Source organism: Xiphophorus maculatus, chromosome 10, assembly GCF_002775205.1.
Source record: "Xiphophorus maculatus strain JP 163 A chromosome 10, X_maculatus-5.0-male, whole genome shotgun sequence".
Lineage (NCBI taxonomy): Eukaryota > Metazoa > Chordata > Actinopteri > Cyprinodontiformes > Poeciliidae > Xiphophorus > Xiphophorus maculatus.
This window is the reverse complement of record NC_036452.1, coordinates 14,751,648-14,765,797: the sequence shown is the minus strand read 5'-3', so window position 1 is coordinate 14,765,797 and position 14,150 is coordinate 14,751,648. Positions and strand designations below refer to the sequence as shown.

At 38.7% G+C, this 14,150-nt stretch overlaps 1 protein-coding gene across 1 annotated transcript; it reads right to left on the bottom strand.

Moving 5' to 3' along the window:
• Nucleotides 1-1,630: 1,630 nt before the first annotated feature.
• Nucleotides 1,631-8,000, bottom strand: sost (sclerostin). Its single transcript, XM_023341612.1, has 2 exons — nt 7,363-8,000; nt 1,631-3,268 (listed from the first exon to the last, which is right to left on the bottom strand). Exons 1-2 carry the CDS (start codon nt 7,628-7,630, stop codon nt 2,859-2,861), a joined length of 678 nt encoding a protein of 225 aa, XP_023197380.1. The 5' UTR covers nt 7,631-8,000; the 3' UTR covers nt 1,631-2,858.
• Nucleotides 8,001-14,150: the final 6,150 nt, after the last annotated feature.

Sequence of the window (14,150 nt, the reverse complement as noted above, 5' to 3'; positions counted from 1 at the left end):
GCAGGGCAGTCAGTTCTCACTTGGAAAGCGGGGCTTGAACATGACATATAAATGCACATAATGGATGATGTAGTGAAATGCAATATCCGCCATTCTGCACTGGCACAGTGAAGGACAAACTCAATTACAGTTACCACTATGATTCTCTGTGTTATATTTGAACCCTCTATTAGCTGGAAAGCAAAAACTTTTTTCTGTGCCGGGACGGACACTATGGGTTTCAGGGTTTGCAAAGTTTGTAAGTTGGCTCCAGATACAACCAGCTCCAGCAACATTTTCTTCTCTAAAACTCACAATGTATCGAGCAGAAAGCCTCAAGGGATGAAAGGCAGAGAGCAACAATGCGGAATGATGGCTAAATCCACCATAAACAAAGAAATGGTTGAGCTCTGACTAAGATGTCATGGTGAGGAATGCTGAGTATCCTGCAGAGTCCAGTGAAACATTTGAATTTCCCTGCACAGGACTGACTGGAGTGATGTAAGTGAACTCATTTCATTCTCATTTAATTATGCTTAGTGTGCAACATTTCCAGATATAGCTCTGTTAAGTCATTGAAGTGTTTATTTTAGTAATTTAATCTCAAAATTAAGACTGGATTCTTGCAGAGTACAGTAATCCAGTTCAACCATTTATTTCCATTTAATTTGATGGCTTAAATTTAATATACACTATATGCACCCTGTACTTGGTTGGGACATCTATTTATCAGTTTTCTACGCTTGCTGTGACTGTCTAAAGGCGTCATTGATTCAAAGACAGGGTATATCCTGGTTAACAGCTGTGCAATTTAATAAATAATAAAAAAAAGAAAACTTATAAGGTGATGGCTGAAGGTTTGACAACGACCTTCAAATTCCCCAAAAATTCACCCCTTTCAACTACACTTCCTCCACCCACTTAACGTTCCATAATGCACTTGGATGTATTATGAATGATGTCTCATACGACATATTTTAGTTTTTTATGAGTAACTAAATTTGGGCTTTTTTTGTAAGCTATGAACATAAAAATGAACAGAAATACATGCTGGAAATGTGTCCCCCTGTGTGCAATGAACCTAAATAACCTACCACTTTCACTGATGTTTTCACACTTGATAATCCGATCAACTTGGTTCGATTGAGGACCAAAATTGCAACATTTGTTACATTTTCAGCTGGTGCAGTTTGCTTTCAGACTGCACTGTGTCGAATGATCCAGACTAATTGAAAAATCTGTTCACCTCTTTGCCTGTGGTGGCGCTGTACCAAGAGCTACTGAAGGAAACGACATGAAAACCTCTGGAGATCAGCTCAACTTCCTTCTTCACAAAATGTAAATAAAAATGGAGCAGCACCAGATTTTAGTGGTTGTAGCATTGCACCAATGAAAAAAATGACATACTAAATGACACTTTGTCAATGCATTGGGTGAAATCCATTTGTCCACAGAGGCCTACTTTTTAAATTTTTTAATGTCCTCCAGAAAATTGATCATGGCCTGGACAGAGCCTGATAATTTCTAAAAAGAATAATTTTTTTGCAAGATATTGTCCTTTCATATCTGCTTATAACTCTATCATCTTTTTCATAAACGTAAATCAGTAGGTTACTTCTTTAAAAAGGAAAAAATACCAAACGGGCCGGTTTGTTGAAATATATCTGCCTTTACTTTTATTTGTGGACTGTACACTCTTATTTTCTCTATCACACTATATGGCAATTATGACTATCAGTTGATATAAAAGGTTGCATAAATAATTTAAATGTGGACATAAAAAATAAATATGAAGTTCATTCTTTTTAAAAGAGTCCTTCTTTGGGTCTCTTCCTGCCATCCTTGCGTGGCACGCAGGTTTGATATGTACAATCATGCTGAACTTCTTTCCAGTTGCTATTTCAATGTATGTTTTGGGAGAAAATTCAGCAGACATTTGGATTAATGAAGGAAGAGGAAAAACACTGCAGAGATGAGAACTAGTAGGGATATTGTTAATGTTCTGAAGAAGTTCAGAGAAACTTTTTTTTTTTTCTGTAGTACATCGACAAACCAAATCGCTGCTTAAGATTCTGATGGTCCTCGTCGGTTTCCCGCCTGGATTTTTTAAAGAGAGAAGTGGGGCTTTCTTGACTCTTGCTGGCTCCATCCCTGCTCAGCTTGGCCCGCTGCAACAGAATTCCAGTGTGGGTGTGATGGAGAGAGCTCTGCCCCTGGGTAACACTTTCTGATGCCTCCCACACACCATGTGCACTTTTTTTTCCTGCGTGACCCTAGCAGACAGGAACTGGTGATATCTAGAGAAAATTGCTTTGTGTGAGTCAATCTTAACACAGGAATTAGCTAATTATGTGGTGTCACAGGAATGCCCACTGGTCCCCTACATGGTGTCGGAGATGGTAAACTTTCATTTCTTTGTCTCTTCTGACTCTGTGTTGCTAAGTTTTGAGAAAAGAACTGGTGTGATTGACAGGTCTATCTAGGGGCAGCTTTCAGGGAACTTCTTAAAATCCTGCTGATGTCCCAAACACTAAAGGACACAGATTACAACCATTCTACCACTCTAGAGAGAAAATGCACCTTCGAGGCTGAGTTAGACTCTGAATCCATTGAATGTTTGTACATGTAGGAGTTGACGTTTCAAGGATGTTTTGTCATAATTTTTACAAGAACTTTGTTTGGAAAGAAGACCAGATTGGTCCCCTCCTGACCAGTCACTGCTGTTGCTGATCCAATTCATCATGCAAAGAATCAGACCAGAAATTAGCTTATACATTCTCTCTCTTTGAGTTTTTTCTTGCATCCCTTCCCTGTACGAAGGAGAAATGTTGGTATTTGAGTAACATGTAATGCGCATTCGGTCTCAGTCTTTGGCTGCTTTAGTATGCATTGTCCAGCAGTGGCGTGTTGTTGCTGCTCCGATCCTGTGACAAGCGGCTGTGCTTCCTGCTGGGCTGCCTCTTCGGCACCTCCTTGGCAACTGACTGGTTGTGGTGGGGCCTGAAGCGCTTGCACTTGCAGGAGGTGACCACGCGGATTTTGTAAGTCCGAGTGTTGCCATTCGGACACTGAAGCTGGACTCTTCTTGTCCTGGAGTGCGCTGGGATGCAACGGTAATCTGCAGCGCTGTTTCTCCACCACTTCCCACGGACGATGGAGTTGGGCATGAGGTGGGCAGGGAGGCACTGGCCTGAGCAGACTAGCTCCCGGATGGGTTTGGCGCTGCGGCAGGAACCATCAGTGATGTAGCGGGTGGAGCGTAGCTCCCTGCAGCTCATCTCGGAAGGACCTGGGTGTGAAGAGTGGCACAGTTTTAACACACGGAGTCGATCAAAACATGGAAAACACACCCCCTCACACCCAAAGCTGCTCAATAGAGTTCTGAAACTTGCAACAGGAGAATCACAAAACCGCAAAAACATATTGCCTTGCCAAGTTAGAACCAAGCCTGAGTAACTGGGTGTGCTAAATATTTTGGCTTGTGTTCTATGCCGTGATTCATTAATCTAATTTAGTTTAATTCCTGCTAAATTGTAGCTTTTACTTATGAATCCAAAGTAAGGACCATCCAGCAAACTGAGAAAAACCGACAGTCTTCTTGCTGTTTGTTCCTTTAACTGATAGAGGAGATAGAAGAGATGGAATGCTGGAACAGAAACATAAGTTAATTTAGAAAAAGTAAACATGAATAGAAGGCCGCTTCTTTTCCTGTTAATTGTCCTATTTTGGGGGTGTCTTGGTTTGAGGGTCAGACAAACTCTTCCTCAAATGAAAGATACATATTGAAATTCAGACATCTTGACAGAGAAACCCCCTTGTGTAAATTTAACAACAAAAGAAACTTCCCTTGTCACCAGGTAGCAGTAGAGCTGAATACTTTATCCTTAATTATATTACAGTAAAATAGATCTTGGGTTGATTAACAAATAAAATGACTCATGAAACACGTTATTTACAATCCCAAGTTTAATTTCCAGGTATTGATTGATGGAAAAATTAATTTTAATCCAAGAAAATATACAGTCCTTCTGACAAAAATGAATGAATGGGGCAGGGGGGAGGAGGGGGGGGTTGATAGATTATAAGGCTCATTATGATAACTGATTACTGTTATTTTTACCTAGATGAAGATAATTCAATGTCCTCTTATCAACTTACAAATAACATTATATAAAACAAGTAGACATGCCTATTCAAGTAGAAAGAGCAACTTGTACATTTAGGTGGATATTTCAGCCAATAAGATCAGATCAGATTTTGAGCAGTGACTCATGGTCTGATCACTAGCTGACAACAGCGCCTGACAAAGAAACCCAGCTGGCAGCAATAAACTGATAGCAAATCCAGACCAGAGGCCCATTAAACAGCTCAATCAAACCAAATGCAGGTCTGGGGTGGAGGAAAGAAAAAAAAAAAAAACTGGCATTCAGTTTTTTCACCCTCAGGAAACATATATGGCTCTGGAGGAGTAAACAGCTGTCTGGTTATTTTAATGCAACATTATAAAAGCACTCTAGAGTTTTCAATAAACTGGACATCAGCCAGGTTGATCTAAGACAACACACTCGGCCTGTAATCCTACATTTAAGCAACAGCTTTTACAACAACCACACGCACAAGTTACTGACCCGTATTTCTTTACAAGCCGAAGAACAGTCGATTCAGAAATGATACACCGAGAGAAGGATCTGTTTTCCTCTGTGGCTTTCTTTGGGAAAAAAAAAAGACCAAACAAAGGATTTATGATTTTTTTTTTTTTCTCACTCTGAAAATCTGATCTGGTGATATTCTGCGTGTTCTGCTGTTCGTATGCGATATCCGCAACATGCAAGCTGAGGCAGTTTGCATTAAATACTCCCGAAAACAGGACGTTAATCAAATCTGAGCTCCGTCCAGGCCAAGTCCAGTCCCGTTCTTTAATTGTCCTCTTTAGTGAGCAGGGATGGGCCGGCCACTGATTTCCAGGCACACCAGAGTTTTCACAAGTTGCAGCAAGAAGGTTTCTATCATTACATTCCTACAGTTTAGAGTCCTTTACATGAGATGCCAAAGAAAGTTGGGGAGTGACTGCAATTTTGTCCTGCTGCCACCCCTCCCCACCTGTTGCTGCCCACTGATGTTCAGCTAGCTGACAGAAGGGCATCTACGTATTTACACTGACTGTCACTGTGTGGAAGCTAAAACACCCATCACTACAATTAAGGTTAGACAGTTTGACACTGATACAGATGGCACTTCTCAAAAAAATCAATTTGTTTTCCTACAGCATTGTCTATCATTAAAAAAGTAGCTATACATTGTTTGATTTTCTTAACTTTTTGTCATATTTAAAACATTTGACCTTCTGTATTCATTTCTGTATAAAGCAAAAAGATACACGCATCTCTTGATGTAATTTGCATTTGTGAAGAGATTGTATTTAAAAAAATCTGTCAAATGTATGTCGATATATTTATTCTAGGGAGAGGTCTCAGAAATCCTTGTATCAAAAATTGTACATTTTGGTTTTACAGCGTTTAAACCACGCCTTGCAAGCCATGAACAGCACATCTGTAAAGAAGGAATGGTCAAATGTTGTCTACTATTTATAGGAAAATAGAATATATATATATATATATATTTCTAGTGATAATTTTCCAACTTCAGAAACTGATGATTTGATGTCATGCTGTTTAAACATTTATTTCTACTGTTGGCTTCATGACAGAAATAAATAATATCAATTCTGATGTACTGATCTATAACAGATAAGTTCAATTTTCAGAGCAGTATTCATGTTTGTGAGACTCTGTTTTCAGGGACTGATCCAATGTTGCAAATTTCTGAAAAGGTTATTTATATTAAATTTAGCATAATTTTTTTTCAAACTTTTACTTGTTTGTTTGTGTATAAAAATCTGCGCAAATGTTATAGACAGAATTGTTACAGCTATAGCAGCACATTAGATTACCAGAATATTACCAACAAAAGAATCATTGCTTCTCTGTTTAATTATAACAAATTAAATATTGTTAAATGTATTATTATATATAGTATTCTTTAGAATTCCTTCTCAGAATTGTAAAGTGAAACTCTCATATCAACCTAAGCATATTAAAATGTCAAGGAAATACACAACTGAGTGAGTTTTCGAGAGGATTGGAAGAAAACCAGGCATCAGACAAAATCTCTGCCGCGTCCCCAAATGGACCAGAGAACCCCATCCCAGGACTTAAATCAAGAAATGGATAATAAAAGTGGCCCGGAACATTTGAGAGTTCTTTTCCCTTTGGGAAGTCCTTGATATTTGTTGTATATTTGCTAATAAAAACAAACCTCCCTTATTTTGGAGAAAATTAAAATGTCTTAAGTATTTAAATTTGGTCATCTTTGGTGCTGTTTTTCATCCTCAAAGAGAAGAATCACTCACACAAATTGACCTTAAAGGCTCATTCTTCTAATCTAATCAGTCGCCTCCTCTGAGCTCCAGCTTGAGAGGCCATGATTAGGCAACAACTCCTGAACCACCCAGCTTGAATCAATGATCCCTCTATCACAACATACAGCATCTCCTAACCACAGGTGGGAATCATTCCCAAAAGCAGCGTTGCGTTTAAAAAGCAATTCCTTAACCCCACTCTCCACAAAAGGCATCCCCCACTGCAGAACAAACTTTGGTGTTTTTTTCTATTTGGGGAACATGTTGTTGCAATCAAACGGTCATGGAGCAAGCAGAGCTTGACTAATAGTATAAAGAGAAAGGGAAACAACCTGGAAGACAATGTGAAAAAAAAGCGGTGATGTCTTTGTGAACGCTCAACTTCAGACTGCGTGAAGGGAAGCAACCACAAGAATGTGAGTGTGAGCCACTCTCATCACACTCATCCTTGGGTTTTACACTCTCACACTCAACACACACACACACACACATTGCAAAGTTGTTGCTAATCAGTAAGCTGGTGAGAAAATGTGACACAATTTGAAGTTGGGATCAAACAGCAGATCCCATTCAGCTTGGACAGACCCTATTTTTCTACATACAGGAATTTCAGTGCAATTAATGCATTTAAGTTGTTTGTGTTAGGAAGCACAAAAGCTACACAATATGGACAAATTCAATGATTTCTTAACTGTAGCAAGACCAAGTGGTGAGAAGGCAGGGGTTTCTGCCAAACCCCCAACCTAAAGACCTATATGCATAATATTATTTATGACAATTCTAGAAATAAGAGACCACGTTTAAAGTAGTTGCATTATTCCTTTATAACGCACCCCCCTCAAAGATTTCTGGAGAACATGCTTCTGAGGTGAAATTGAAAGGTCTGAATTTTAATTTGAAATCTCCTTTTGCAATTTCCAACATACCATATTTTTTTTAATATATGGTGTGTGTGTAAAACTTACTATAAGAAACCGTGTTTGAAGTGGATGTTCTCCCTCCGTTTTTTGCCCTGTTATTAAGGGTGTTGTTATTATTGTTGTTGTTGTTGTTGTTGTCTGAGGTCTGCAGGATCGCCTGGTGGGGTGGCCGGCTGTTTTCCCTCCGGTTCGGTAAAATCTCCGTGGCATCGTTCTTTATTTCCTTCCAGCCCTTGGCGGCCGCGCAGCATCCCTGCAGCCGCAGCAGCAGGAGCGCCGAGCTGGAGACGATGAGGGCCACAGATACCTGCATTGCTGCTCGGGCAGAAATAAATCAAACCAGACCGGCAAGCTTCCTTAGAAATAAAAATCTAAACTACTCATACACACACACTTGATCACGCAGCACCACACATACACACGCCAAAGAGATGCGCACTGGTCCAGGTTTGTCACTTCCAGTCTCCAGTGTGTGAGGGGCACGCGTTTTTGGAGCTTTTACGCAAGTTCTTGTCCGGGGCTGACAATTAAAGCTCACTCGGTGTGGGAGGGGTTGAACCTGGGCGATTCATTCAGGAGGGAGGAGGAGGATAGGAAGGGTGGAGGGAGGAGGTATGGGTGAGTAAACAGAGGGACAGAGTAGAGGGAAGTAGAGGTGAGGAATACGGGAAAGGTTTGAGGTCAGACCAGATGAGAGAGTGCAACGGAGGGGAAAAAATGGGACAAAAAAAAAAAGAGCAGAGACGAGAAAAGAAAGAGACGGGCGAGTATCTGTAGAGTGAAATATCTCTCCGTTGTTGTTGGAGTTAACAGCAGCAATGCATCTTAACGCTTCCTGTTGCATTACGTGTCTCAGAAAGTATTTTCTATAGGTGGTTTATTTTGGACATCATCTGAACACGAGTCCTCCCAAAGCTGCAGGATATGCTCCTCACACTCCCCTGAGACCTTTCACCCTGTACCTTTTTTAATATATATAAAATCTAATTACACAAATGAATCCTTCAGCTCCTGCGGTAATAATTCCACCTCACCACAGCTCTTAACAAATATATTACATCTAATGAGATGCTCAACTCCAAAAACTCTCATCAGGACGTTGTTGTTTTAATGTGGTCATCATCAACCCCTATAACATTAACATGGGCTGTTTACAAGGCATGAACTCGTTTTATTTAATAATATGGATTTCTGCTTAGAATGTGGACTGATAGTTCCTGGCATTACCTGATAGTCCCACGGAATTGATGACCACTGTCTAATAGAGACTCACATTGTAACACTGCCCTCTTGAGGGAGAATCCAGCATGCTAGGTCCTGACGTTTCAATAGAATCTCTTTTGTTGTGCAATACCAAAAGGGCCATAAAGTAATAAATACATTTATAATAATTAGATCATTACATAAATATTACAAGTTGAATGGAATTTTAAGAGAAACACAGTCAATAAGAAAAAGTATGAATAATGTGCCGCCAATTATTCATATGTCAATACCATGCTTGATTCATAAATAGAAAAATGAACCATACTCTTAATATTGTTGCAGTGTGTCAGTCAAGTTTATTTGTATACTACTTTTCAGCAAGAAGGCAGTTGAAAGTGTTCACAATACAATAACCAGTTATGAAACAAGTGATAAACATTACATCTTGTCAAATGCCATCATCAAAATCTTCCTTATCAAATATACACAAGATATAATATTAATTGTTCCAGTTATTAGTAATCAAAGGCAACTCTTTTTAGGTGGGTTTTTAGTCTTTATTTAATTTGTTTTACCCATTTTGTAGGTTCAGGCAGACCTGTGAAGACACTATTGCAGTAGTCAATGTGACTAAACGCATGGATGATTTTTTTTTCCTAGATGTCATTGGAAGATTAGTCCTTTAATCCTAGAAAGGTTTTTTATGTGACAGGTCGACTTTGCAATTGTGTTTAATAAATCTGTTTCCCCTCAAAATCCCTGCTAAGTAATCTCCTCCAGCTGTCCTGCATCCTGCTGATTAGACTCACCAGGTTTCAATTGCACTCTTCACTCCTTAGTACTTGAACTCCCCGGTTTTCCTTGACCCTTCAGTGGCTTCTTTTGTTGCGTACACCCCAGTTCTATGTCCCACTTACCTTGCTTCATGTTCAGCTGTACACTTTTTATCATTTTAAATCCTTTAAACGGACCCTCTTACTCACAACGTCATGTCTGCAGTTTGGTCCTCCTCTAACGTCAAGACTGGAAATTAAAGATTAGCTCTTCAAACCACCATGCTTGATTCAATCTCATGTTGTACAGCACTCACATGACACCGTCATTTCATTCCTAACACCAGAAAAAGCAGGGAGTGTAGAAGTGGGTGCTTCTGACTGGAATGCAACATGTAGCTTATAGATCAGGAGTCTGCAATTGCTGTCCTGGAGTGCCACTCTCCTGCAACTATTGAATGCATCTGTTCTCCATCACACCTGAATTAAATGAAGTGTTGATGATGACCATGCCATACTTTCCGACATGCCAACAAGGAAATGCAATGTTTTTTTTTCCCCCATGTGTTATGAAATGTGGGTGCATCCAAAAGTTGCAGGACAGTGGCACTCGAGGACTGGAGTTTCTGATCCCAATCCACTGATTTGGATCAACATGCGTTGGATTTACTTGCACTTGGACATCTCAGTCCCACGGCATATTTCTTTCCTGCACAGTTGAGTTCAAGTCTCTGGGAAGCTTTATTTTTTTCTGCAATCAATTGGATCAACGTGGTGAAGTCCCACCCTTGCAGAAAGAGGTTTCAATTGTAACAGCAATGTATTAACTCCATGAGCCAGGGACATCATAGTCAAGATATGGTGAAATCAGCTTTGAGCAAGATGTAAATCATGATTTGTGAAAAATCCTGATGTAATCATGTACACAGCTGTGCATACATTATATTTAGTTCATTTTATTACAGTATCAATCTTACATAGAGCTTTCCTATTTGAAGATCCAGTGCAAACAGAACCTTTCATCGTGCGTAAAAGTCTCACATGAGACACTCCTCTGGACTGTCAGGTCCAATTACCTTCCCTGAAGTACTGTAAAAATGATCCATGTGGTTACACTTACAATTTCCAATTCAACTGCTGGCTTCAAAAGCTGTATCTCAAAGGAATTTATCTTGATATAGTCCAACAAACATGCAAATCAAAGCTCCTTTAACTCACAAGTTCAGGTTAAAACTGCTTGAAATTAATTAATAGGACTTGCTTTTGTTACACATTAAGCAACACTTTAAATGAGTTGGCACATAAATGAAATATATCTTTTTGCCATAGATATATAGTTTTAAAAATAATCTCCATAGGAACAAACTGAACATTTAGAATGTAATAGTTCTCATTGCTAATAAGTTGATAAGTGGTTCTTTGCCAACATGTAAACCGTTCATTTATTCTGTCAATGAGATTTTCTCCCCTTTGATCTTTTGGGGAAACATATTTTGTCTTTTGCTTGCACTTCTTGTTTTACCGTACATTCATAAAAAAAAAAAAAGCAGAACAGATTAAATCTGAAAATTATTTTCACCTTTTTTCTTGTTGCTAAAAAAAAACCCAAGTGAAATTGTACATATTTATTACTAACCCTCAAATAATTGTCTATGTTAAACTGTCTGTTGTAACATGTATGAAATCTGACATGGAGCCTGATTTGCACCGTGTGATCCAAGAGGAAATAAAGTAAGAGGAGCAGACAACTCTGTTCTCCCACTGTGTGCAATCCTCCAGCTCTAAAGTTGTGCCAAAATGTTTTTTTAGAGAGTAATGGATGGGCCCAGTGTCTACTCTAAGCCAGCTCTGATTACAGCCTCCTCACCGAAATCACGACGGATGTCAATCACAGTCTCAATTTAGACCTCTCTGGGTTTCTTTATAGAGCCCTTGGGCTCCAGTGCAGTGTTTTTATCATGATAACAGAGCGCAAAGAAACCCAAATAACAATCAGATGCTCACCAAATTGAAAAAAAAAAAAGAAAAAAGGAAAAACTGGCACTGCAGAGGACAAAAATGTATAAATGTGGAAAAATATGAGGAAAAATATAAATAATTCAAGCTCTCTATGAAGGGAGTCTGCTTATGTGATGCATCATAAGTTTATTAGCTAGTGAAGCACAGGTTGATTTGCTCAAAAACCCGACAGTAAATAAGAAGAAATTATATCCATGGTTGAGACTCCTTTTTGAACCTCAAGTATGAGTGAAGAAATTATTCACAACATGTGCAGCATGATCATGCACATGCTTTCTGGCATCTCACAATAATCCTTAGGAATATTTTACTGCAGAACTACATGGACGTGCCAATTTCTTTTTCTTTTTCCAAGTAGAAGTTACACTTTGTGCACAAATTGTGACCAATTCTGAACTGCATGATGATGTCATATTTACTAGATACTTTTTAATGAAAACAGTTATATTTCAAGGCAACAAAAAAAGGATTGCAAACATGAAGTGGTTGGTTTTCATTGTGCATAATCTATAAGTGCTAAGCTTTAAAAAGCTTCAAAACTATCAGACCAAACTTTAGTTTCATGTAAGAAGAAATTATTTATTATTTTCTATCAAATGCACCCAAGAAAAAAAAAGGATTAACTTTGGTTTTATTGTCAATGTTTACTGTAGTATAGACAATTCTTAAATGTTTTTTCCACTTAAGTCATCTTGTACTGCAGAATCTAAAACAAAACAAATTGGGTCTTTTCCGCCCACATATCATATCCCATACATATAGCGCAAATCACAGTATTAGCTGTGGCAGGAGCATAATCTTAGCGTGGATAATGTTACAAGCCGAACGACTCTTTGAAAAATTTCAATCTCATGCAAGCAGGTATTTATCCCTGTCTAAATGTTTGTGGATCATATTTATGTTTTAAGATGCTGCACATCTGGATACATTTTAGCTACACAAACCATCACATGCTCATATTTAATATTATGAGACAGGATGCATTTCGCACTTGAAAGTTTAGCAGTTCATGAAAACAGCTGGAAAATCAGTAAGTAAAAAGGACTTTTTTTCAGTTTTTTAAAAGTTGCTGCAAGTGTACCAGGTGATTTTTAAACAAAGCACAGTAAAATATTTTACTCTTTAGACCAATGTTTAACTTCTGCTTCTTCAAGGACGCAAGAAAATGTTTTGAGTATTTCATTTTGAACCCAAATGCTATAACTGAAACAATTCAGTTCAGTTTCCCTCTAAATCTTATAGCGTCACTTTTAAACATTTTCAGTGAAATTTTATTCATGACCACCTTGCATGCTGGTGGTGGTCAGTGGGTCCAGTGGCGCAGATGGATGGCAGCCTCTCTTCTGATTTCAGACAGACTGCCCCAGGGAAGCTGTGGCGACTATCCATTAGCTTTCCATCATCAGCGCTGAGAGTGTGTGTGAATGACTAGAATGTAGTGTGAAGCACTTTGGGACTTCTGCACTTGTTATGTTCATTCAAACAATATTTTATGAACATTTACAGCACTACAGCACACTACCATCGCAAGTTTAAATTATTATTTACATACAAGTTTGTGATAATTTACGTGAGACACAGATGTAGGAGCCGATGTACTGTTATCCATAAATTGTTATATATATATTTTACACTGCCTGTCTTTTATTTTGGATATATACTCTGACTGATATATTGCGTGTTTCATTCTCAATTAGTGTGGGTGGCACATTTCCTCTAACCTCCATTTCCTGTGTACATAATCATAGATCTCAACGTAAATAATAATCTAAAGTGATCCTGACAGAAGTGTAAAGATTCATGACCTAGCATTTCCATAAAGAAATATATTCCCTTTTCAGGGTTTGTTTATTTCAGCTGAGAAGAGATGGTTAATCTTTCTTTTTGTTCATTTAAAGATATTCTGGCCTTCATTTCATCCAGATTTGCGTAATTTACTCGAGGTAAGTTTACCTTCATGTGAGTCAAAATATTGTTGGGCTAAAAATGGTCACAGTGAACCACAAGGCTACATGTAAATAATTATTTTTGCTTAGATTTTGATATTGTGAAATAGTTCCCAACCAACATAGGCTTTACATCTCCCTTTAGACCGCAACAGACTCCTCTCGCTCTTTTCAAACATTCATTTAAACATGATTCCAGCATATCTGTGTAGTATCACATAATGAGAAAAATCTATCACTCTTCAGCCAAATAACAATGCAAGCAGCCTGCTTTGTTTTTGTGAACCACATAATTCCTGAGAAATGAGGAGACGAGTGAAATGTGCAGATTGCTGCCAGTATTTTGTGTTTTCCTCATGTTAACCCCTAACTGTTGGCCTGATCTGTTTGTCTGCCGGCAGAAGGTCACATGGAGGTGACTGGCTGCCCTGGACAAGCTCCAGCAGTGAAATAATAAGTACTTGACCTCAAAGTGGAATTCCTCCTCTCCGATAATGTATCATGTGGGTTTCACACAAGAAAACAGAAGGTGTCACACTCCCTGCCTTATATCTCTTTATAGGATTATTTCTTGTTTGTCTTTGGGCTTTTTAAGGAACCATAAAAATAGAAGGTACATGCTATGGATTGGCCATGTCTCCAAGAAAAAGGCAACTGTGGTGACGAGTCTGGATGCACCTCAAAAACCACACAAACCATTTTCCAACTACTGTGAGCCTCTCAATGCACTGAGCCACCAGCTTGCTTCTCCTCCTGTAGTCCACAGGTGATATTCTTAGCAGCAAGACAAATTGTACCACAAAGTATTCAGCCACACAGTTCAGAAAATCTTTTTTTAATATACTTGAACCTAAAACCCTTGGCTGGTTTTGTCTGGCTATTGACATAG